The 25,700-nt window shown below is 40.0% G+C and overlaps 1 protein-coding gene across 20 annotated transcripts in view; it reads right to left on the bottom strand.

Annotated features, from left to right (window-relative positions):
- BBS9 (Bardet-Biedl syndrome 9) overlaps positions 1-25,700 on the bottom strand; it is a 438,558-nt gene that overhangs the window by 204,750 nt on the left and 208,108 nt on the right. For all 20 annotated transcript variants that reach the window (XR_016222612.1, XR_016222613.1, XM_008261624.5 and 17 more), the window contains 3 exons: positions 22,800-22,895; positions 10,424-10,596; positions 4,953-5,105 (listed from right to left, as the gene is read on the bottom strand). Coding sequence is in view for 18 of the 20 variants with exons in the window: in XM_008261624.5 (XP_008259846.2) it covers positions 4,953-5,105; positions 10,424-10,596; positions 22,800-22,895 (422 nt within the window). In the remaining 2 variants the exon portion in view is untranslated. The remainder of the gene's footprint in view (positions 1-4,952; positions 5,106-10,423; positions 10,597-22,799; positions 22,896-25,700) is intronic.

Genomic DNA, 25,700 nt, shown 5'->3' with positions numbered 1-25,700 from the left:
ACCATTCATATATGAAGGGCCTTGAACATCACTTTCAGGTTGTTCAAAGGATTTTACTGGAATTCATAACAGCTCCTGGATCATCTAGCATCCACAAAACCCCTAACTATCTCCAGTTCTACATTTCTATATCCTATTGTAGTTGCTCAAAGGAATTACTTATGAAAGAAATATGCCTTCTAAGTAGAAGAGCTCAACAATTCTGTAATTAGAAAATGAAGGAAAAAATTTCCAGTTTTCTAAAAATGTATTAAAACTGAAAAATATCAACTAATACTCATGTCACTTAATAAGAATACGATGGGATTGAAGTGCACAGTGTCCTGTCTGCACAGAAGTGTTTCAGGTATTTCAATAGATGAGTGTTTCACACATAACTACAGCACACAGACACCCTCACACACACACAAAAGTAACAGAAGGCGTGTGCATTTAGCCTAGTGGCTAAGCTACCAGTTAGGAAGCCTATATCCCTTACAAGGGTGCCTATTTTCAATTCCCAGCTCATATTCCTGATTCTAGCCTCCTTCTAATGCAGACCCTGGGAACCAGTGGTGACGACTCCAGTAGCTGGGTTCCTGCCACCCATGTGGGAGATGTGGACTGAGTTCAGGGCTGCTGGCTTACATCTCAGCTACTGCAGGCATTTTGGGAGTGAGGAAGCAGATGGGAGCTCTCACTCTGACTCTCAAATAAATAAATTGATTCATTTTTAAATTTCAAAATAGAACAAAAATATTTTATCAGCCAAGAATGTCCACAAATTTGCAGCTATAAAACCACCCTTCCTATGACAGTTTGTCTGAATTCTCCAGTTATTTTCTTTAGAAAGAGAGAAGAGAGCTCTGGAGTACCTTAATAAAAATAAGCATCCCAGGGATTCATGAGCCTGGGTTAAAAGAACACTCTGCTGATATACAATTTGGGACATGCTCAAGCTGACTTGCCCCAAACAGTAGAGTTAGAAACATACCAGGAGATTCCAATTCAATCCCATCAAGGTGGCATGTACCAATGCCATCTCACTAGTCCAAGTGATCAATTTCAGTTCACAATTGATCATAATGATAGGATTAAGAGTCAAAGGGATCACATAAACAAGATTAGTGTCTGCAAATACTAACCGATAGAATAAAAAAGGGAGAGAACGATTCAAGATCGAGATACACATCGAGATACACAGCAGACTCATAGAATGGCAGATGTCCTGAACAGCACTCTGGCCTCAGAATCAGCCCTTAAGGCATTCTGATCTGGCTGAAAAGCCCATGAGAGTATTTCAGGAGTGGAAAGACAAGACACTCTGGGGGTAAAAAACGGACCTAAATGAAAGATCTCCGCGAGTGAGATCCCGGTAGAAAGAACAGGTCATCAAAGAAGGAGGTACCTTTCTCTGAAGGGAGGAGAGAATTTCCACTTTGACTACGACCTTGTCTAAATATGATCAGAGTCGGTGAACTCAAAAGGCTTCCATAGCCTTGGCAACTCATGACAAGAGCCTAGGGTGATTACTGATGCCATAAACAAGAGTGTCAATTTGTTAAGTCAACAACAGGAGTCACTGTGCACTTACTCCTCATGTAGGATCTCTGTCCTTAATGTTCTGTACATTGTGATTTAATGCTATAACTAGTACTCAAACAGTATTTTTCACTTTGTGTTTCTATGTGGGTGCAAACTGTTGAAATCTTTACTTACTATATGCTAAACTGATCTTCTGTATATAAAGAGAATTGAAAATGAATCTTGATGTGAACGGAAGGGGAAAGGGAGTGGGAAAGGGGAGGGTTGCGGGTGGGAGGGAAGTTATGGGGGAGGGAAGCTATTGTAATCCATAAGCTGTACTTTGGAAATTTATATTCATTAAATAAAAGTTAAAAAAAATAAAGAACACTCTGCTGTTATGTTCTTTGTTCTCTTATCAAAGACACACAGTTTTAAGTAACTATCTAGACCTATACTGTACTAAGAATACAGCAGTCATTAAGACAAATAATTCCCTACCTTCAGAGAGATTTCACTCTAGTTTTAAGAATTTCCTGTTTCCTTATCTGTTTTTTCTTTTTTTTTTTTTTTTCTTTTTTTGACAGGCAGAGTGGATAGTGAGAGAGAGAGACAGAGAGAAAGGTCTTCCTTTGCCGTTGGTTCACCTTCCAATGGGCGCTGCCACAGCTGGCGTGCTGCGGCAGGAGCCAGGTACTTCTCCTGGTCTCCCATGGGGTGCAGGGCCCAAGCACTTGGGCCATCCTCCCCTGCACTCCCGGGCCACAGCAGAGAGCTGGCCTGAAAGAGGGGCAACCGGGACAGAATCCGGCGCCCCAACCGGGACTAGAACCCGGTGTGCCGGCGCCGCTAGGCGGAGGATTAGCCTACTGAGCCGCGGCGCCGGCCCGTTATCTATTTTTTCTTAAGTCAATTACCACTGCTTTCTTACACGGTGAAAACACAACATCTTTGAGCCGCATGGTGATAAGTGGGACAGAATAAAAATTGTTCACTACACACCCTGAGGGCTTCTCTTATGGCTCCTCAAAGAACTAAATGAGCACTAAGACACAAAAGGACTGAGAGAAAAATTAATGCTGCCATCACATGAGGAAAAACAAGACTCCATACAGGTCGCTACCTAGTTGATCTAATTTGATCTACTTTTAGGCTGATACATTTGGAAAACAGGATCCACACAATGGAATTATGCCATACAGTCATTATGTCATGGGTTTGGCTAATCCACCAAGGACATCAGGCTTCCTACTGAGGGAAATCACAAAGATAAGAAAAAGTCAACACAAGGTATGTGATAATGAGAGCAGTGATATGCACATTCAAACACGACATAGTTTTCTATGAGGAATTTTCCTCAGTGTTAGACTGAACATTAAAAATATTATTAAGATCTTTTTATTTAATAAAGAGCAGTCTTTCCATACTACAGAATGTCCATAATAGAGAATTCTATGTAATCATTACAAATTGAGAGTAGATTAATAAGGAAAATGCTCAACTAAATAATATCAGAATAAAGAAAAAAAAGAGAAGTAGATTAATACATATGATACTCTTAACATTTTGTAAAATTTATTTCATTTATTCTACAGCCAGAGACACAGAGATGGGACTGGGGAGTGGGAATGACCTGCCCGTGGCCCGTGGCTGGATTACTCCTGACTTGGGCTCCACAGCTGAGGTCAGAGCATGGAACTCAGTCCAGGTCTCGCACTTGGGTGGCAGAGACCCAAGCATCTGAGCCACCACCCACTGCCTCCCAAGTGCACATTTACAGGAAGCTGGATCAGAAGTGTAGACAGGTCTTGAACCCAGGTATTCTGACATGGGACATGGGCATCCTAAGCAGTTTTCCCAACCACTACACCAAATGCCTGGCCCTGTGATACTGTTCTCTGTTTTGCTTTGTTTTATTTAGCCTCACAAAGCTATATTGCACTTCTTTTTTTTTTTTAATATTTCACTTCTAACCATCTTTTTAAAATATATAAAAATACAAAACCAGGTAAGAATGACTATATTTCTGAGAAGATAAGAATTTAGCGTTATGCATAATGTAGCTTTTGTACACACTTGATCTTAGCCAAAAGTCTGAGAAGCAGTAATGTAGTTTTTTTAAAAGAGGGCAAGAATTTAGCCTAGCAGCTAAGATGTCCATGTTCTTCAACAGAATACCTTGGTCAAATTCCTGGATCCAACTCCTGATTCTAGCTTCCCATTAATGCATACCTGCTAATGAGCCTTGGGAAAGCAGTGGACAGTGGCCCAAGTACTAGGGTTCCGGCAATTCACGTGGGAAACCTGGATGGAGTTCCAGGCCCCTGGCTCTGTCTTGGCAGACATTTGGGGAGCAAGCCAGTAGATGGAAGATTCTCTCATCTCTTTTCTCTCGTGCCTCTCTCTCTCTCCTCTCTCTCTCTCTCTCTCTCACACACACACACACACACACAATTTAGCTTTCAAATAAATAAATAAACTTATAAAAAATAGTATGGAACTTAATAAACAAACCCAAACAAATGAATACAAATGAGTAAGATCTGTATAGTTTATTAACATCTATACCCTACTTGTGATAGTAAGAAAAAAGTTTTTCAAATGTTGCCACTGGAGGAAAGTGGGTTAAAGTATACAAGGAATATGCTCAGGAATATATCATTATGTCATTAACACATCAACAGAAAATTCACATTACCCATGTTAATTCTGAAACAGGATAGTGAGATCATCTAGCAATATAGGAAGAAGTAATGCAGTATTTCAACATCTTCATTCTAGTCATTCTAAGACTTCATAACAGTGGAACTGGTAGATCTTACTGATTAAATTAAAATTTTGGGAGGGATTGTTTCAAGCCAGAGATGATCATTTTTGAGGTAGTTTTCAATGACATAGTGCTTTGAAATGAGAGCCAGATCATCCTAGCCAGGCACATGATAAACATGGGTGGAAGGAGAGTCAGGAAGAGGAAGAAAAAAATCAGTTTTTTTGAACTACAACTTTTCAAACTAGGATGCTTAACAATTCCATCTTAACACTGACTTAATACTAGAAATTTAGGCCAATTAATTGGTAAGATAACTGGAGAATAATGGTGATAATTATGGGATGCACCAACATTTATCTAACAATTACACTAATCATAATAGCCATTATTTAGCAAGCACATACTATGTGCCTGGCATTGTGCTAGAGTCTTTTTGTCAATGACTAAAATTCCTCACAGCAATCTTAGGTGAAACGCAGCCTCTGTTGGATCTCGTACTTTATTCAAGGTCACATAATTAGAAAGTGGCGGATTTGACTTTGAACTGGGTTTCTGTGGTTCTAAGGCTTGTGTGTGTTTCACTGCTCTACATGCACAGTCAAGAAACACCTGACATTATGGAACACATCTGCAGGCTAGGGGTGGTAGGAGTAGAAAATGAGGGCAGATGAACACTGACCTGCTTGTAGGTTCCATCCAGCAAAGTGTCCAGGTGCTGGAGTGGGGCGGGCGTCTTATCTTTGAACCTTGCTAACAGCCGGCGCTGAATGGCCCGGAACTGCACAGCTCTTTCAGATAGGAGTTCCTCTAACTTTTCACCATTTTTCCGCAGCTACAACAAAGAATTTCTTAAATTCAGGTCAAATAGGCACAGCTAAATGTATTTAAAGTACGAATACAGGGAATAACAATTAAAATTTTGAAAAAGCCATAAAGGATTTTAAATTTTTTTTTTTAGAGTCAGAGAGACACACAGAGAAAAAGGAGACAGTGAGAAACATAGAGAGAACTCTCATCCACTGTTTTATGACCCAAATGCTTGAAATCATGAGGGCCAAACCCTGGAGTCTGGAATTCAAAGCAGGTCTTCGACACAGGTGGCAAGAACTTAATTACTGCTGCCATCCCTGGAACCCCCAGGTCTGCATTAGCAGAAAGCTGGAGTGAGAAGCTGGAGCTGAGTACTGAGTCTAGAATTACAACATGGCACGTAAGCATCTCCACCAGCATCTTATCTAAATAGCCACCCCAAAAAGGGAATGAGGAAGTTTAAGTGCACTACATACTTGAATTAAAACAATGTGACATGTGGTACATGAAGACATAGATAACACAGTGAAATAAATAAAATGGGAATGCAGTAAAGGTGACCCCATCACAGTGGGGAATGATGGAATACTCAATAAATGTTTCATGACAACTTTTTACATAGAGAAAAATATGAATTTTCCCCATTTTTTACAGCAAAATAAGTTGCACAGAGATCAAAAGTTTAGATGCAATAACAGCACTAGAAAAATTAGAATTTTCTTGCAATTCTAGCATGGGAAAGTCCTTTATGAGTCAAAAGCCAAAAGATGCACACAAAAATATACATACACACACTAGCGGTAAATTGCCAACTGAAAACAAGGCCGAGGCAGGCATTTGGCCTGGTGGTTAAGATGCCAGTTCGGATACCTGTGTCCCACAACAGAGTGCCTGTGCCTTGACCTGGCTCCTGATTCCGGGCTCGGGCTGCTGCAGACCACGGAAGGCAGCCGTGAGGACTCAAGATCAGATTTCTGTCCCCCACATGTGAGACTTGGATGAGGTTTGCAGCTCCTGGCTTCAGCAGCTACTTTGGCTACTGTGGGCATCTGGGGAGTAGACTAGAGGATGGACACTTTATCTCTTGCTCTCTCTGTCTCTGTTTCTCTGTCTCTCTTAAATAAAAACAACTTAAAAAAAAAAAAAAGTAAAACTGAATATCTGATTCTACGTGGTTAAAAAACATTATAACAGGCCAGCGCCGTAGCACAGTAGGTTAATCCTCCGCCTGCAGTGCCGGCATCCCATATGGGTGCTGGTTCTAGTCCTAGCTGCTCTTCTTCTAATCCAGCTCTCTGCTATGGCCTAGGAAAGCAGGAGAAGATGTCCCAAATCCTTGGGCCCCTGCACCCACATGGGAGACCAGGAAGAAGCACCTGGCTCCTGGCTTCAGATCGGCGCAGTGCCATCTGTAGCAGCCATCTGGGGAGTGATCCACAGGAAGGAAGACCTTTCTCTCTGTCTCTCCCTCTCACTGTCTGTAACTCTACCTCTCAAATAAATAAATAAAATCTTAAAAAAAAGAAAGAAAGAAAACATTGTAAGAGGGGCAGGAACTGTGGCATAGTGGATTAAGCCTCTCCCTGAGGTGCTGGCATTCCATATGAGCATTGGATCTAGTCCAGGCTGCTCCTCTTCCAATCCAGCTCTCTGCTGTGGCCTGGGAAAGCAGTAGAAGATGGCCCAAGTCCTTAGGTCCCTGCACCTTCGTGGGAGACCTGGAAGAAGCTCTTGGCTTTGGATCTGCCCAGATTTGGCCATTTGGGGAGTAAACCAGTGGATGGAAGACTTTTCTCTCTGTCTCTCCCTCCCTCTCTCTCTAACTCTGCCTCTCAAATAAATAAGTAAAACCTTAAAAAGCAAAGGAAAAACAGTATAAGCAAATTGATAAGACAGAAAACTGCAAAAACTAATGACAACAATCACATTATGCCCAAAGGGCAAGTGTGTCACTTAGCAGGTTAGACTGCCACTTGAGACACCTGCATCCCATACTGGAGCGCCACCTCCAGTCCTGGCCACTCCGTTTCCAACCCAGCTTTGCGCTAGCACATCCCGGGAAGCGGCAGAGAAGACCTGGATGAAGTCAGTGGCTCCTAGTTTCAGCCTGGCCCAGCCCTGGCTGTTGCAGGCATTTGGGGAGCAAACTAGGAGACTGAAGATCCCTTTTCCTGTGTCTTTCCCTCTCATTCTCTCAGCTACTCTTCCTTTCAAATAAATAATCATTTTTTAAAAAAGTGTTATACCCATAATATCTAGAAAGCATCTACAAATTACTATGGAAAATTTAACAACCCAAGAGAAATCAACAAGAAAAAGAGTAACAATCCAATAAGATTTACATAACAATTACGGGGCCAGCATTTTGGCATAGCTGGTTAAGACTATGCCTGGGAGGCTGGCATCCCACATGCTTGTTGGTTTGAGTCCAGCTGCTCCACTTATGATCAAGCTTCATAGTAAAGCTCCTGAGAATGCAGCAGAAGATGGCCCAAGTCTCCAGGACCCTGACCTGTGTGGGAGACCTCAAGGAAGCTCCTGTCTTCTGGCCATTTGTGGCCATTTGAGCTGTGAACCAGCTGGTGGAAGATCTCTCTGTCTCTCCTCTCTCTGTATTTGCCTTTCTTTCTTTTTTTTTTTTTTTTTTTTTTTTTGTGACAGGCAGAGTGGACAGTGAGAGAGAGAGAGAGAAAGGTCTTCCTTTGTCGTTGGTTCACCCTCCAATGGCCACCGCGGCTGGCGCACCGCGCTGATCCGATGGCAGGAGCCAGGTACTTCTCCTGGTCTCCCATGGGGTGCAGGGCTCAAGCACCTGGGCCATCCTCCACTGCACTCCCTGGCCACAGCAGAGAGCTGGCCTGGAAGAGGGGCAACCGGGACAGAATCCGGCACCCCGACCGGGACTAGAACCCGGTGTGCCGGCGCCGCAAGGCAGAGGATTAGCCTAGTGAGCCGCGGCACCGGCCCTGCCTTTCAAATAAATAAATCTTTAGGACAAAAATGTTCTTGAACATACAAACTTGGACCTCAAAATCCTTCTTTTAGAAATTTATTATAGAGACATCTTGCAAAAAATTATGTATAAAGATATTCAATATAGAATTGCTTAGATTTTTAAAGAAATATATTAATAATCTAAAATCTAAAGGAATATCCATCAATAAGGGAACTAGTTAAATAAAGAAAACTACTTTGTAAGACTACCGGATGCCAACATGTTGTGCTATCCAAAGATGCATTAATTGAAGCAAAAATATACAAAGATGCATTTCATTAAATAAAGCAAAAAATATACAGACTAGTAGAAAATGTGAGAGTTTTCATGTGTTTTTCTTAAAGAAAGCCATATATTAACATAGTTGTGGCTGCATAAAATATTTCTAGAAAGAAACAGAAGAAATTGGATACTAAAGGTTGCCCCCAAAGAGAAGATTGAGTGGCTAGGCAAAGAGAATTAGAAATGATTCTTAATTATAACTCATCTCATAACTCTAAAATATTTATTTCAGTAATATAAATGTATATAAAAACATATTCTCAGTACTCAGATATCTGTCAGTTATTATTCCTTTTCACATGTAAGCCAGCAGCAAAGAGTTAATTTTCACATGTCACAGTCTGAACATTTAACAGATATTTGTTAGATTCTAGGACCAAGTACTGTTCCAGGCAGTAGGAATTATAGCAAAAAGTAAAACAGACAAAACTCTCTGCCTTCATGGAGATTATAACAAAGGACACTTGGATTCCAAAGGCCATTTTGATTCAAAGTTTCAAAACATAGTTTAATTTTAATGGCAGAAATCATTAAAATTAAAGGGCAGAAGTCATTAAAATTGGGGATAGATAACAAAGGAAGTAGAATTGTACTCCCTTTATTTTCTACCTATAATTCACCATATTCCCTAGGTTCCTCTCTGAAAAGAAAACACCCCTACTATGGAAACTCCAGGGGACAAGTAAGTATCTAATAAGGAAGGAAAATTATTCCAACCCAATTAGTCAGCAAGATACCATATTCTCTATTTCAAATATTACAAATACATACTTAACTGTAGTCTTTCTATGGACCATCTTTTGCAAACCACTAGACCACAGTTTTGTACAGTGAAATAAAAATTTCTTAAAATATATCCCAGAGGATTCTAAAGGTTCTTAATCCTTAATACCAATAGATACTCCCCAAATTGTCAATTTTGGTGCCACAATTTAGTACAAAACATACTGTGCCATATAATCATCACAGATGAAGGAAAATAATTTGATAATGATGTAATTATTTATAATTGTATTGTACACACCTGAAAATTTCCATTTATGTTCACAATGGATTAAAAAAACTATAATGGTATAATGTTCTTGAATGTTCAAGGTGAAAAACCAATGCTCATCAATATTCAAGGGATGACTGACCAGCTACATGCCAAATCATCTCTCTCCCTCTTCTCTCTCTCTTTCACACACACACACACACAACATAGCTTACAAACTGAAATGTCTACTGATTCCTTTAAACAGAGTCATTCTAGGAATCAATGCTTATTTAAACCCTACTCAGAATTCTTCCAAAATTCCCCTTCTGCAATGCTCAGATAGTCTGTTTATAAACTCTGTAAGTAAGCGGACTCTGGCAGCTTTTAAACAATTACTGTCAGTGCCCAGTGCATTTACAAAACATGACTTTGGGTTATTTCCAAATATCCAATCAGCACTCATAGGATGAAGATTTGCTGCTATTGAGATACTCACTGGAATCTAACATAGGCCCCAAAGGCACTTCAAAGAAGACATGCAGAAAAACTCAAGGCAACAAAGTCATTGTCAGATCTCATTTCTTCAGACATTTAATCAGTTAGCATTTACTAAGCACTCATTTGGCCAGGTACTAGAGAATATTTTCAGTGGTTAACCCTCGTTCAGATGCACAAGCTCTGGTGTGCTTGTTAGAAACAAAAAATAAAATCACTTTACTTTATAATCACACCTCATTTATGGCCTGCTAGAATTAGCTAGCCAAATGGCCGCCGATAAGCTCAAACAGTTTTAACACTGGGTTATTGGGGTTAAGGGTTAAGTCCCCATATGGGAGAACTAAATCAGCTCTGTTCCAAGGCCAGACCACATGCTTAGCTCCAGGCAGCCACTCTGTAAATATCTGCAACTGATCACAAACTGGGCAAGAGGGCAGGAATGGATTCACAAAACCCACCATCCACACACTGGAACAACTCAGCCTGCAGCCTCCTAGCGTGTACACAAAAATTCTTAACTGCAGCAGCACGTGTGTCTGCCTCACACGATTTAAGGATTATAGATGATATTAGTGATGATTATACACACCTCAAAGTGACGATCAATCAACTCAAAATACTCTTGCAGGGGCATAGAGCCAGAAAAAGAACATGCGAAATCTTTGATTCCCTGCTTTTCAAAATATTCTTGAAGGCGCAGAATAAGCTCATTTGTTATGAGCCAAAGATCTTCAAACTGTTCACTCTGAATGCGGTATCGTTCTGAGAGAAAACACAATAAGAAATGTTTAGTAACACACAATTACAAGCTGAACCTACTTCAACAATCACCAACCCTGACGTGAATACCAAAGCTAAAAGGAAAAATATTTTTAATCGTATAGATAAGACTTCCATGGTTTCATAAAAATATTTCCATTTATTGTAATTTTCTGCATCAACAACTTAACATTTCAAATTTAATTCCAAAGACAGGTGGTCACAGTGGAAATCTGTTGTCCTTCTTACTATGTATCTTACAGTAGGCTTTAGTACAATAAAAACATCCCAATTTAGGTCCTTTAAAAACCATTAAACAGTAAGACAACACCTAGTTGCAAAAGTACAGCCCAGTCTGATTAGTTTATTTCAGGATATTATGCGAGATGAAATTTATTTTTTAGAAAGTTCCACATCATGAACACTGCAAACAGCATAAATCCCCACAACAATGATTCAAGTTTCCTATTTTCCTGGTAGGTCTTTTATTTGAAGAAAGATTTTACAGTCAGACCCGTCCCTACACAAAAACTTTGCTTCCCTCTATTTTCTGAAACCTCAGCTCATAGATTCCTGGTCTATTCCCTACTCCAAATAATGTTGATAACATTGATGATGACACAGTGGCAGTAAAAACACCTATGAGAAGAGCAACTATTATTTGTTGGGTGCTAACCACGTATCAAGCACTGTGAGTGTGAGAGATCTTTTTTGTAAAAAGGGAAACAAAGCACAGAGAATTTCAGACAACTTGCCAAAGATCACAAAGTAAATTAAATGCCTGCACTAGAATTCATAATATACATTCTTCCCAACCCATCCAAATCTTGCCTATTCTTCAGGATCTGGCTCTAATCTCCTCTACCTAAGAAACCATGATTTCTGTACCACCTGCAGAAGCCCAACATGCATCAGATGCTGTCCTGAGCACTCTCATTTAAACCTAAACAGATCTATGGGGGGTGGGGGGGAGTGCTAGCTCAATTCACTGAAAGCCAATCTAATCACAAAAGCATTTTTAATTAATTTCCAAGGTCAACCAGCCAGTTAGTAACAGAGCATGGGCTGGAACTCTAGGCATTAATACGAAGATTAGCTATTAACTGTGACTGCCTCACTGCGTCTCTCAATATACAGAACTAATATTCCAAAATTCACTAGCCACTTCATTGATGATCAGGACTTATTTAACTTCTCAGATGATTTGTATTCATTCCTTTAAAAGAAATTTACACTTACTGACATCTGGAATTACATCTCTTTCCATTTAATTAACTGTTATTGAATATTTATCATTGACAATGTCATAAAAAAAGAAATGTTGCAAGTACAAAGATGAATTCAGTCTTTTTGTTAATGGAATTGGAGGATTGGGTAGGGTAGCAGGGCACATAGATATGCAAAATATTTGCTTATATTTCTCATGATACCTTCACAAATTCTATGAATATATCACAACTTCAAATTGATTATTAGGACTTCAATTTGAAATTGATAGCCAGAATTCAAGAGTGTATCTCCTCCCATTTCTTTAGTCAGGGTAAGCCTCTCTTCTCTAGTGCTGTCCTATTATTCCCCTTGAAGCTTCCTCAGACATCCTCTCCCCATCCCCACCCCCGTCTTACTCTGGATGCTGGCTCCCACCCCTGATGTTGATCAGATATTGTCTTCATTTCTCCCCACCAAAGATACTAGGATCAAAGTCAGGGACAGGGTAACTTCATGAGGTACCGCCAAGACAGATATTTGATTCCAGCTCAGTGCGGCCTCCAGGTCCTCACCATTTTTCTCTCTTGGGTCAGATGTCTGGCTTTTAGCTCAGGGCTACCTCCAGTATCCCATCTTTCTTTCTGAGCATCTGTCCATCTGTTGCCCTGAGTCACAATCCATAACTATACCTGCTATTGGTTTCCTGAGGGAAGAAACTGAGGGTTACCAGCAACATCTCTTCTTGCAACTTGAGATACCCCAGATCACTGGCTTCATGTCTGGTTGTTCCAAGCCACATGGATACAACAGATGAAGGCGAAGCTGCACACTGCAGCAATCTTGGCCCAAAGGGCAGCAAGAAGTGGTGGTGACTCTGCACCACAGAGCCTAGATGTGGTTGTGGCAGGCATGAGTCAGAGAGAGATCTTCTGTCCATTGGTTCACTCCCCAAATGGCCACAACGGCCGGTGCTGGGCCAGGCTGAAGCCAGGAGCCAGGAGCTTCATGCAGGTCTCCCGCATGGGTGCAGGAGCCCAAGCACTTGGGCCATCTTCCACTGCTTTCTCAGGCACATTAGCAGGGAACTGAATTGGAAGTTGAGCAGGAAGGACTCAGACCAGCACTCATATTGGATGCCAGGACTGCAGACAGTGGCGTAACAATCTGGCCCCTTAAGTTTTTTTATTAAAAGGCACATATACATGAAAGGGAATGAACACATGAAGGCAGAAATATCAGAATCGAAGAACTGTAAAGGGTCTTGTCCAACCTTATAAAGCCTGGAGGGAGCTCTTCTCTGAGGCTCTTAGTAGATACATAGATAAACTGTAAAATTTATTATATTAAAATAAAACCATTAATAGGAAGTTATCTCATTCAACTATAATTTTTAATAGAAATATGTCACAATATATTAACAAGAGACAGACATTTAAAAGAACTATATCAACTGCTCCCAGGGGTAAAAAAATATACATTGCAAGTCAGTAAAGGAACAAGCCATGGGGATATTGGTAGGAAGAGCATTCCAAGCCAAGGCAACTTTAAGTACAAAGGCAATAGACCAGTTTATGTTAAGTCACCATAGAGACTGCAAGAAAATTTGGAAACAAGGCACATGCAGGTATGTCCAAGGCAAGCTTATCCACCAAGAATTGATGGGAAAATTTATCAGGATTTACCACTGGGGAAAAACAGATGGCATTCTCATTAGGATACCCCATGGTACCCTTGGCTGGCCAAAGGCTAAATTTGGCTGAATTGTTGTTGGGAAAGGCAAACTCAATTATAACCTACCCTGCCATGGCACAGGATGTGCTGGGCTTAGTCCTCACTGCCAGCTTACACTTGGCATGTGTGCCATAGGAAGGAAGGCAGGGATGTTGTGGACTGGCCAAGAAAGGCAAGTGTCCCAAACTTTTCCACCAAGGAGGGAGAAGAAGTATTTTGTCCCAGCTAAATAAAAATGGAGCTCCTTCCCTTTTCCTGGCAGACAATCAAATCTCTAATCTAAAAACTGAAACGGGGGCAAGTATAAGATTTTCCCTTCTCCTAGGAAAACATGAACTTTGTGAGCAGGGGGCCTATGAACTCTCTACGATACCCAGCTCCATCAAAGTCTTCTCCTATCTAAAAGATAAGAGTAAAGTAACCAGAAAATCGTGGCAGTTGATTCAAAGAAAAAAGACAAATCAGAGGGAACAAGTTACCTTTGTGAAAGAGGTAATTCAGGACTATCCTTAGTTCATACTTTCAGTAAGATTCAAGGTAACACTATATAAAAATAGAGCATTCAATGGTAAGTACCAGAGACAATGGTGAACACCACATACCTAGTCCTGTCCTCATCCTAGTGAGAAGGACAGCAATTAAGTAAAGAACAGATAAAACAGAAACTATAAAAAGGATTATGATACAGACTTTTTCAAAGGCACTGTGATAAAGACTAAGGGGTATTCTTTCTTGAGTAACTATGGGCAGGTAAGGACACATTGATGTGATGTCAGCATTGGTACTAATAGTAAAAATGATGGAAATAATATTAGCACCTAAGATTTACCTAGCACTTACAATGTACTAAGAAATTGCCACATGCTTTTTAGGGCTTACCTCATTTGGCTCATGCATAATACTGTCATACTATTTTACTGCCATTTTATACACAGAAACAAGCAATTTTTCCAAAGTTAATCAGATAAATCATAAACCAGAGCTCAAATATGCACTATAAGTCTGAACCTAGATCCCACATTGCTAATCATTTTGTGCATAAAGTTAGGACCTTAAGGACGGTAGGCTTAGTTCAGAAGAAAGAGCAAACACAAAGTCTCACATAGAAAAAGTGGGACATGAACTAGGAACCAAAAGAAGGCCAGAGTGAGGAAGACTCCATTGATTTGGGCTCTGAATTATATTAAATAAATTGAGCTTTGACATTAATTTTTAAAGTTCTATGAAATTTTTGTTTATAATTATAATTATATAATCACTATAATTATAAAACAAAAATTATATAGACCATATTGAAGGAATTCTCTTTGTGAATATTCATAAGAAAAACATCATCCTCAACTCAGCATCAAGAGACTGTGCATCTGCTAAACAGATTATCTGACTTTATATTTTGGACTTTCTGAAAGAACTACAATATTTTCTCATTAGTTTAGGTTGCTAGCATCTTAACAATGGTACAGTATGATATCTGAGTGTTAATCTTATTCTTACCTTCATTTACTTCCTGCCTTTATTTTCTCTGTGTGTGTGTGTGTGTGTGTGCTCCAACTATTTATTCTCTCCTTTCATATTTTGGAAACTTTTAAAACTCTTTGAAATCCTTTAAGGAAAAAGAGGAATGGCACAAGAAACAGAGAAAGAGACAAAAACAAACAGAGGCAAGATCAAGAAAAGTACAGAAACAGAAGTGTAAAAGGGTGGGCAAGGAGAGGGGCAGTGTTTGTTGCATACAGCAATAAGACACTGTGTGAAGGTAAACTAGTATAGCCATTGTAGAAAACAGAATGGAGATTCCTCAGAAACCTGAAAATAGATCGACCATATGACACAGCCATCCCACTCCTGGGAATCTATCCATAAAATGAAATCAAATCAGCAATGAAGAGTTATCTGTACCCCCATGCCTTTGCCCTTAAATTCACCCAGAAGTCCAACAACCAAAGAATAGATAAACAAACTGTGGTATATATACACTATGGAATATCATTCAGCAGTAAAAAAGAATGAAATCTTGTCTTTCACAACAAAATGGATGCAATTATTCTTAAATGGAAACAATTATTCTTAATGAAATGTCAGTCCCAAAAAAGACAAACATCATATGTTTCCCTGATCTGTGATAACTGAGTACCAAAAAAATGTAATGTACGTGAGCAAAATTCACATTCTGAGATCTGATTATTGTTTACAGCCCTTGTCTCTACTATTGAGGTACAGTGGGTTTTTTTTCTTACTATTTGCTGAATTCTTTACTTAGTGGAGGGTTAAGGTTATGATTATGAAATAAACTGAACTATATTACTGTAAAAATTAAAAGAAGAATAAGAAAGGAAGGAGAAGGAAAGGTGGGAGTATGGCTGCAGGGATTGGATGGGAAGTATCACTATAAATGAAACACATGAAATTTGTTCACCTTGGGCCAGCACTGTGGCGCAGTGGATTAATGCCCTGGCCTGAAGCGCCGGCATCCCATATCAGTGCCGGTTCTAGTCCTGGCTGCTCCTCTTCTGATCGAACTCTCTGCTATGGCCTGCGATAGCAGTGGAAGATGGCCCAAGTCCTTGGGCCCCTGCACCCGTGTGAGAGACCCAGAGGAAGCTTCTGGCTCCTGGCTTCAGACCAGCACAGTTCCGGCCATTGCAGCCAATTGGGGAGTGAACCATCAGATGGAAGACCTCTCTCTCTCTCTGCCTCTCCTCTCTCTGTGTTAACTCTAACTTTCAAATAAATAAATGAATCTTTAAAAAAATGTGTTCACCTTATATAAATTTTTAAAAATTGGAAAAAATAAAAGGCACAAGGGAAAAAAATACATATTTAGGTAATAGCATATTTCTTTTGCTGTCTCACCATACTAAATCATTCAAAACAACAGGCTTTCATACAGAAATATTTTATAATACTAACTACAAAAATAATCAACCTCACAAAATTTGACTTATCTTGCTATTTTCAATGTAATACTATGAGAATCATTTTCAAGAGTTTTGGTAGCATGTTTTTCCTAAATATCTTTATCTTGAATGCTTAGAGTTTTTTTTTTAATAAACTCCAATTATATTGAAGCACTACTTACCTCTTAAATATAAACATGTGATTTGAGACCTGAGACAATAAGCTTCATGCACTTTTTTCTTCTATCTTTGACTGATCTTTGTCAAATTGGGAAACTGAACTAAAATCAGCATAAAATATACTTGAGTTTTTGGTTGATTATCAGGCATATTTTGATTTCCCATATTCTGTTTAATCTGTTGAAATATAGTTTATCTCATATCCTAATTTAATAGTTACGTTTAATCAATGGATTCTCATAAATGTTCTGATATTTTCTTAGGCTTTTTTTGCTTGCCACATTTTCAAGCATGTTTTAAAAGAAGATGAATACTTGCAACCCAAAAAATACAATCTAAGAGTTGTATATGACCTAAGAATCATTTGATTGTTTACTATGGGATTCTTTTTATATGAAGGAATTTTTGGTCAATCCAGATTTCCAAACTAGAATTAATACTATGTGCTAGCAGACTCATAGAATAATAATTGCTTTAAGTAACACTCTGACCTCAGAATCAGACCTTAAGTCTTCTTGTTCTGGCAGAAAAGCCAGTGACAGCATTTCAGGCATGGAAAGCCAAGACACTGTGGCAAAAAATGTTCTACATGAAGGATCTCCCTGAGTGAGACACCAACGGACAGAAGTGGCAAAGAAGAATGTACTTTTCTCTAAAAGGAGGAGAGAACTTCCACTTTGCTTATTGCCTTGTGCAAATACTGACAGAGTCTGTGGACTCAAAAGACTCCCATAGCCTAGGTAGCTCATGTCAAGAGCCTCGGGTGGTCACTGATGTCATACAGAAGAGTGTTAATTGTTAAATTAACAACAGGAGTCACTGTGCACTAACTACCCATGCAGGACCTCTGTCCTCAGTGAGTTGTATTATGAGAGTTAATTGTAAAACTGGTTCTCAAACTGTGTGTGTGTGTGTGTGTATGTGCAAATTGTTGAAATCTTTACTTAGTATAGAGTTGGTCTTCTGTGTACAAAGTTAATTGAAAATGAAAATTAATGGAGAATGGAACTGGCAAGGGGAGAGGGAGGAGGAAGAAGGGTAGGAGTGTGGATGGGAGGGCAGATGTGGTGGGAAGAATAACTGTATTCCCAAAGTTGTACTAATGAAATTTGTATTCTTTAAAAAATAAATTTAAAAAAAGAAAAAATTACTATGTATTTTTCATAAACAGAAAAATGCTAAAAACAGGTTGGGTACAAATTCTATCAGTCCTTCCTTGAGGATGAATAGCCTAATAGAGAAGGGAGCACCAACACCTGCCTCAACCCTAGAAAACTGACTTCTTTTCACATCTCTCTCTCTTCATCAAAGGCATCATGAAGGTAGGATTCTGGATGACAGAGACAAAAAACCATCAGGGAATGGTCAAGGCTACTATTCAGGTCTCAGATTACAGGGTCCATCTAGTTCCTTGTTTAAAAGGTACCATCCTGTTCCATTATTTAGTCTATATTCCCATGCTGCGATTGTGTCAAGGCATTTCCATGTATTCAAATACACTGAGAAGATCAGTTATACAACTAGATATTTGGTGAAATTTAGATAATAATAAGATAATCATGGGCAACATCAGTACACTAAGAGTTATTTTATCTAAAAAAGAACAAATATAATGCACTAGGATATAAATATGCTCATTTGCACATACAATGGATATTTGCTTTTTTAATGGTCTCAATTGTAGGTACATTATCAAACAGATGCATATAATTTGTCAAAAAAGGTTGCAAGAATGTTTTTAGTTTAAGAATAACAGTTAAACCAAGAAAATGCACCAAAATTATTCTTTCAACTGATGACTGAAGCTAACCTAAAGCTAAATAATTTCATGAATCTATAATTAATGACAATATATTGTACACTTAAAAATTCATTGACAGTAGACCTTTTAAGACATACGATAATAAAATAAATGTTTTTAATGATACCATTATAAACAATACGGTATCAGGACCAACCACAAAAACCATGAAAATTACAGAAAATTGTCATCTTGCCTTTGATCTCTGTGCCTTGTTCTAGAACCATTAGTTGTACCCAAGTCTATTTCACCAATCATTAATCTACATACTCCAGAAGCTGTATGAGTTTAGCCAAAGACACATCAGTATAGTTTCTAGAAGATACAAGAAGGCCAAATAAGGAAAAGACATTCTAGTTCCAACCACAGGAAGATAACAGAAGAAGAACTGCATTCCCAGAGGACAGTTAGAAAGAAGTTTTAGGTGGAAAGTCCACAAAAAGAACAGACACTGGGAACAGCGGGAACATTACAATAATGCCACAGCGAGGAGGACACCACTCCCGACTCCTGCAGCCAACAGATGGAGAGGATGCCATCTTCTTGAAGCAAGTCATACAGCAACCAGTGGGGAGGAAACACCATCTCAGTAAGGCAAGTAGAGGCTGCTGCAGCTCATGTACTACAGCAGGATTTTATCAGAGGTATAAATCTGAGGACCCCATTGATTTTGAGTCTTCCCTGTAGGGTTGCAAGGAGGCAGGGCATCAGTTAGGCCCATGAAGCTCTCCCTCCACCATCTCATTCTATCATTGCCCCATACCAGGACCATACTTGCTAAGGGGAGCACTGACCAGCCTCTATGGTTTGGCAGCTGGTTCTGAGAATGTCACAGTTCTTCAGTAGACAGGGGCGGCTTATGGGGTGGAAATTGGATGCTCTGCTCCCTTTGACTGTGGGAGACCTAACCCTGTAACCCTGTGACTGTGAGAATTCTGTGACTGTGCAATAGGGTGTGGCTGGTTTGGGCAGTGACTGTGTCTGGCTTCAGAGGCCCAGGGTTCCACTCTCGCACGGAGGACTGCCCACAGTTACACAGTTGGGGCACTGGCATGAGTGAGGTGCCTGAGCACTGTGGGGCTGAAGGCAAGCTTGCCCTGGGTGGGTGGTTCACCTTGGCAGGAAGGAAATGACCATGTGATCATGCCAGCCAACAAGATCATACCCTCCTACTGCTGGTAATAGAGATCTACGATGCCCGAACTTGGGTGTCACCCTGGACTCTTGCCTTACCCTCAAGCAATGGCCAGAGTTACCTGGCCCCACCCAGCATACACTTCCACTGAAGGAGCAGATACTCCACTAAGCCACAGACATATTTTTAAAAGATAAAAGCCACTGATTGTCTGCATATAAAGAGAATTGAAAATTAATCTTGATGTGAATGGAAGGGGAGAGGGAGCAGGAAAGGGGAGGGTTGTGGGTGGGTGGGAAGTTATGGGGGGGAGCCATTGTAATCGATAAGCTGTACTTTGGAAATTTATATTCATTAAATGAAAGTTTAAAAAATAGTAAAATATCTGTGAAAGGGTTTGGAACTGTGTTATATAGAACTGTTAGGAGCTTTAGAATACATTGAAGCTTTATATTGCTTGCAAGTTTATTTTGAGGGGCAAGCATTTGATGTAACATGTAAGATGCCACTTGAGATGCCTACATTCTGTATCAGAGTCCCTGAGTTCAAGCTCCATTCTTGACTCCAGCTTGGTGCTAATGCACACTCTAGGAAGCAGTAGGTGACTGCTCAATTACTTGGGTCCCTGTCTCCCATCTCCCGTCTCCCATGTGGGACATCTGGACTGAGACTAGCTAGGAGATTCTCTCTCTCGGTCTCTCTCTCTCTCTCTCTCTCTCTCTCTCTCCCTCTCCACTCCCCTCGGTTTTTCTTACTTTCAAATACAATTTTAAAAAGTTTATTTTGAATGCTATATAAAAGTTAGTTTTGTTAATTAGATTTGATGTGATTTCAACATTCTTGTACTATGTTCTCCCTACAGTGTCAAAACTGCCGTCCAGTTCCACTCATTTTATTGTGTTGTCTCTGTCATTATGGTCCTTAACAAAATATTTACACTATTGTCTCCCAGGCAGCCGGGGCTTTTTGCTGGCCTACTTGACCTTTACATCCCTTCCTATAGTGCTTTACACTGCTGTAAACTTGAAAGCTCACATTCTATTCTTTACCAGATCTCTGGATTTGGCAAGGGTCCTTTCTAAAGTTATCCAATGACTGCAGGCCAATATGATGAAGCGATTCATACCAAATTGTTAATAAGAAGTGACCAGCCACTAGGCAAGGCTATTCTTTATCCACCTAAGTTGTAAGCCATTAGTGATCCTCCAAGAAAAAAAAAAAAAAGATAAAAGCCAACAGAGGAGAAAACCAACAAGTGCTTCCACAGATGTTTAAAGACAAGGAGGATAATATGACTCCCCAGAAAGAACATAACACACAGTATTAGAATGTGAGGACAGATTGATGAAACACCTGAAAAGGAATTCAAAAGAATGATCATAAGATTACTCAAAACACAGAGAAGTAAACACCTGAGATAAATAAATCCATACAAAACATGGGTGAAAATTTTGCTGGGAGGTAGAAATATTGAAGAGAAATCAAACTGAAATAATAGAAATGAAGAATTAAATATGTCTGGCCAGCACCGTGGCTCACTAGGCTAATCCTCCACCTTGCGGCGCCAGCATACCAGGTTCTAGTCCCGGTCGGGGTGCCAGATTCTGTCCTGGTTGCCCCTCTTCCAGGCCAGCTCTCTGCTGTGGCCCGGGAGTGCAGTGGAGGATGGCCCAAGTGCTTGGGCCCTGTACCCCATGGGAGACCAGAAGTACCTGGCTCCTGCCATCGGATCAGCACGGTGCGCTGGCCGCAGCACGCCAGCCACAGCAGCCACTGGAGGGTGAACCAATGGCAAAAGGAAGACCTTTCTCTCTGTCTCTCACTGTCCACTCTGCCTGTCAAAAAAAAAAAAGAAAGAAAGAAAGAAAGAAAGAATTAAACATGTCAAACAGTTTTAAAACACAGTGGAAATCCTTAACAACAGACTTGATGAAGCAGAAGAAAGAATATCCAAGCTAGAAGACAAATGCTTGGGAAGATCTCAAACTAAAAAAAAAAAAAAAAAAGAGGAAAAATGAGGAAATTTAAACAGTATTTAAAAAATACTGTTTGAGATTTATGGGATGTTATCAAACAACCAAACATACATGTCTTAGGAGTTTGTGAAGGTGTTGAAAGACAGAATGGAATAGAAGTCCTATTCAGTAAAACAATAACAGAAATTTTCCCTCATTTGGAGAAAGAAAGGGACACCAAGTACAAGAAGTACTAATAGATCAGAAAAGATCTTCACCACGACATATTATAGACAAAATGTCAACAGTGAAACATAAAGAAAATATTATAAAATATGCATGAGAGAAACACCAGATTGCCTTCAGAGGATCTCCAATTAGACTAACAATGATTTCTCATAAGAAATCCTACAGGCTAGGAGAGAAAGGGGAGATACAGTCCAAGTCCTAAAAGAAAAAAACTTTTAACCCAGAATACTGTACCCAGCAAATCTCTCATTTACAAATGAAGGTGAAAGAAACACCTTCCAACACAAACTGAAATTGAAAAAACGTTGACCACTCATCCAGCCTTATAAATGATATTTAAGGATGTGTTACACACAAAAACAGAGAAAGATAGTTATCATCATGAAAGAATGCTAAGGCAGAAAATCTCCCAGTAAAAGTACAAACAGCAAAGATTTTTTATTAATGAGACCATACTCCACCGGACTGTTCCAACACACAATTTGCTCCTGGACCCAAGTTTGCTAAAAGGACTTCCTTTCTCGATATCTTACTAGATTTCCATTTAACATATAACAATATTCAGTAGCTCCAGTACACCACATACCTCAGAAGTCAGTTTCCATTGACTAGTTTCAACTATCATTCTCATGTGAGGTAAATAAATCATTACAATATATTTAATTCTGAAAGTCAAATTTGAATATAACAATTACTAATCGCCTGATGACTGGGATTAGACTCAGCAAAAGTCATTCGTTTTTACCAATGTCCAAGAGCCAGGGAAAAGAATATATCCCAAAAATCAAACAGCAATCAATTTCAATTTCTAACAGTTCCTAAAACATAATTAACCAAACATCTATCTCAAAAATATTTTAAAACTCTAAATTCTCCTCCCAAACTCTCTTACCACAAAAAAAAAAAAAATACACTTACTACCACAGCTCTTAGTCATTTGCTACCTAATTTAACATCACCCTTTCTAGGATTCCTGGCTGTAAGGATGTTCTGTGATGTGGTGTTCTCAGCAGAAAATTTCAAAAGCAAAATAGCATGGTTTTACTCACGAGAAGTTTTGGAAGCCAGAAGGGTAACTCGGGAACCTCCTAAGAAACGAAAACCCATCACATTCACCTGGTCATCTTCTGATTGATTGGCAAATCCTACAAAGAAGAAGAAAAATCATCTAATGTGATCACAAAGAAAAAATGTAACAATTAAAATAGGAAGCTTTGGTGAATAAGTTGTTAATATCACTAGTTATGTCTGAAGTCCATTTTTGAAGTATAATATGTTAACCTGGATTTATTCCTCATAATAACACTTCATAATCAATATATTTTTTCCTAAGGGATGATTCCAAGTTTAGGCAGAACATGTACAGGATGAACCTAGAGTATCTTGTCACATCAAACCAAAGGAAGCTAATAATGACCAGTAGGGCTTCATGAAAAGAATTTAGTGCCAGGGCCAGCGCTGTGGCGTGGCAGGTAAGGCTGCCACCTGTAGTGCTGGCATCTCATATGATGCTGGTTCGAGTTCCAGCTGCTCCACTTCCAATTTAGCTCTCAATTATGGCCTGAGAAAGTAGTGGAGGATGGCCCAAGTGTTTGGGCCTCTGCACCCATGTGGGAGACCTGGAAGAAGTTCCTGGCTCCTGGCTTCAGATCAGCTCAGCTGTGGCCTTTGCAGCCATTTGGAGAGTGAACCAGTGGATGGAAGACCTCTCTCTCTCTCTCTCTCTCTCTGCCTCTGTGACTTTGCCTTTCAAATAAATAACTCTCGTAAAAAAGAGAAAGAGAAAATTTGAGTACAAACTTAAAGAGACTATCACCGGCCAAAGACAAATATATCTGAGTATCATAAAACACAATAACTGCAATGCAGTAAAATATATGAAATACATTTAAAGATATGAGTTATATACAGAAACTAAAAGCAAAACACAAATAATTATTACAAGATCCCAGAAAATCATCTCTGTTTATTTAAAACTATAAATACAGATGTTCCTCAAACAAGTGAAAAGGAAAGGCAGGTGTGCAGCAGTGTTAAAGTTACCACTTAGGATGCTTTGCATCCCACATCAGAGTGCCTGCCTCAAGTCCCAGCTACTCTGCTTCCCATCCAGCGTTCTCTAAGGCACAGTGGGGGGCAGCAGGTGATGGCTCAAGTACTTGCCTTCCTGCACCCACCTGGGGAGACCCATATGAAGTTCCTGGCCCAGCTCAGCCTGGCCCAGCTCTGGCTGTTCTGTGCATTTGGGGAACATACCAGAGGATAGAAGATATCTTTCTCCCTCTCTCTCCCTCTCTCCCTCTCCCTTGCTCCTCTCTCCCTTTTCTCTCTCTCTTTCTCTTTCAAATAAAGTGAAACTAAGTAGAAGTTTTTTTTTTTTATTTAAAAAAAGGAACATCAATATAAAAAGTCTACTGTTCACCTGTGGCCCCCTTGGAACTGTGGAGGGCTGCTGGAAACACAACTTCTAAAAGGCAAATGCTGGCCGGCGCCACGACTCACTAGGCTAATCCTCCGCCTTGCGGCGCCAGCACACCGGGTTCTAGTCCCGGTCAGGGCACCGGATTCTGTCCCGGTTGCCCCTCTTCCAGGCCAGCTCTCTGCTGTGGCCCGGGAAGGCAGTGGAGGATGGCCCAAGTGCTTGGGCCCTGCACCCCATGGGAGACCAGGAGAAGCACCTGGCTCCCGGCTTCGGATCAGCGCGGTGCGCCAGCCGCAGTGGCCATTGGAGGGTGAACCAACGGCAAAAAGGAAGACCTTTCTCTCTGTCTCTCTCTCTCACTGTCCACTCTGCCTGTCAAAAAAAAAAAAAAAAAAAGGGCAAATGCTTCTAGAAAGCTGTGGTTCAAGGCTATTTTTGATTGCTATAAGCAGAGTCTCTGGAACCAAAAGGAGCATACAACTTTTCCTAAAATTGAAGATATCTGTGCTTGAGATGAAACTGAATTCTATCCTGGCAAGAGATACACTCATGTGTAGAAGAGAAAGAACAGAGTGACTCCTGGTGGCACCAAATAAAACCAGAACAATCTGGGAAAGGTAACTCAAGCCCACAGAAACATGGTTCATGTCCAGTTCCAATCAACTGTTCTGCTTATGTCATTGGGTATACAACCCACGTGATTTTCTGCCTCTCAGGGATTTAAACAATTGAAAAGTAAATAAAGTGGATATGTTTAAAAAAGTAAACAAAAGTCTATGAGATTTACGGAACAGCAACAAGAGATCTCATACAACAGTACGACAGTTAGAGAAGGAAAAGAAAAATAGAAAGAGGTAAAAAATTATTTAAAGAAATAATAGCAGAAAACTTTGCAAATTTGGGGAAACACATAAATATTCAGATACAAAAAGTACATGGCATCAAAAACACAAAATGAAAGAAGAGAGGGATGGGATAAAAGTGTAGAGTTTTTATATGCAATGTAAGTTGTTTTTATGAAACTATAAAGCTATGAGCCGGTAACTACGAAATGTTCTACTTAAGCTTCACAGTAACCATAAAAAGCTACAGAAGCCATACAAAGATTAAAAAGTAAGAAATCAAAGCATACCACTAATCCCAAAAAAAGATAGCGATAAAGGAAAGAAAGATTCGTAAAACAACAGGGGCTAGCACTATGGCATAGCAGGTAGAACCACCACCAGCAGTGCCGGCATCCTGTATGGGCACCAATTCGAGTCGTGGCTGATCCACTTTTGATCCAGCTCTCTACTATGGCCTGGGAAAGCAGTGGAAGACGGCCCAAGTCCACAGCCCCTGCACCCACATGGGAGACCCAGAGGAAGCTCCTGGCTCCTGGCTCCTGGCTTCAGATCAGCTCAGCTCCAGCCACTGCAGCCATTTGGGGAGTGTAGTGGCAGATGGAAAACCTCTCTTTCTCTCTGGCTCCACTTTTCTCTGTAACTCTGTCTTTCAAATAAATAAAATGAATGTTTAAAAAATAAAA

This window comes from Oryctolagus cuniculus, chromosome 16, assembly GCF_051225735.1.
Source record: "Oryctolagus cuniculus isolate XC-2025 breed Fujian yellow rabbit chromosome 16, ASM5122573v1, whole genome shotgun sequence".
Taxonomy (NCBI): Eukaryota; Metazoa; Chordata; class Mammalia; order Lagomorpha; family Leporidae; genus Oryctolagus; species Oryctolagus cuniculus.
The sequence above is the reverse complement of the archived record's forward strand: the minus strand, read 5'-3'. Positions and strand labels throughout refer to the sequence as shown.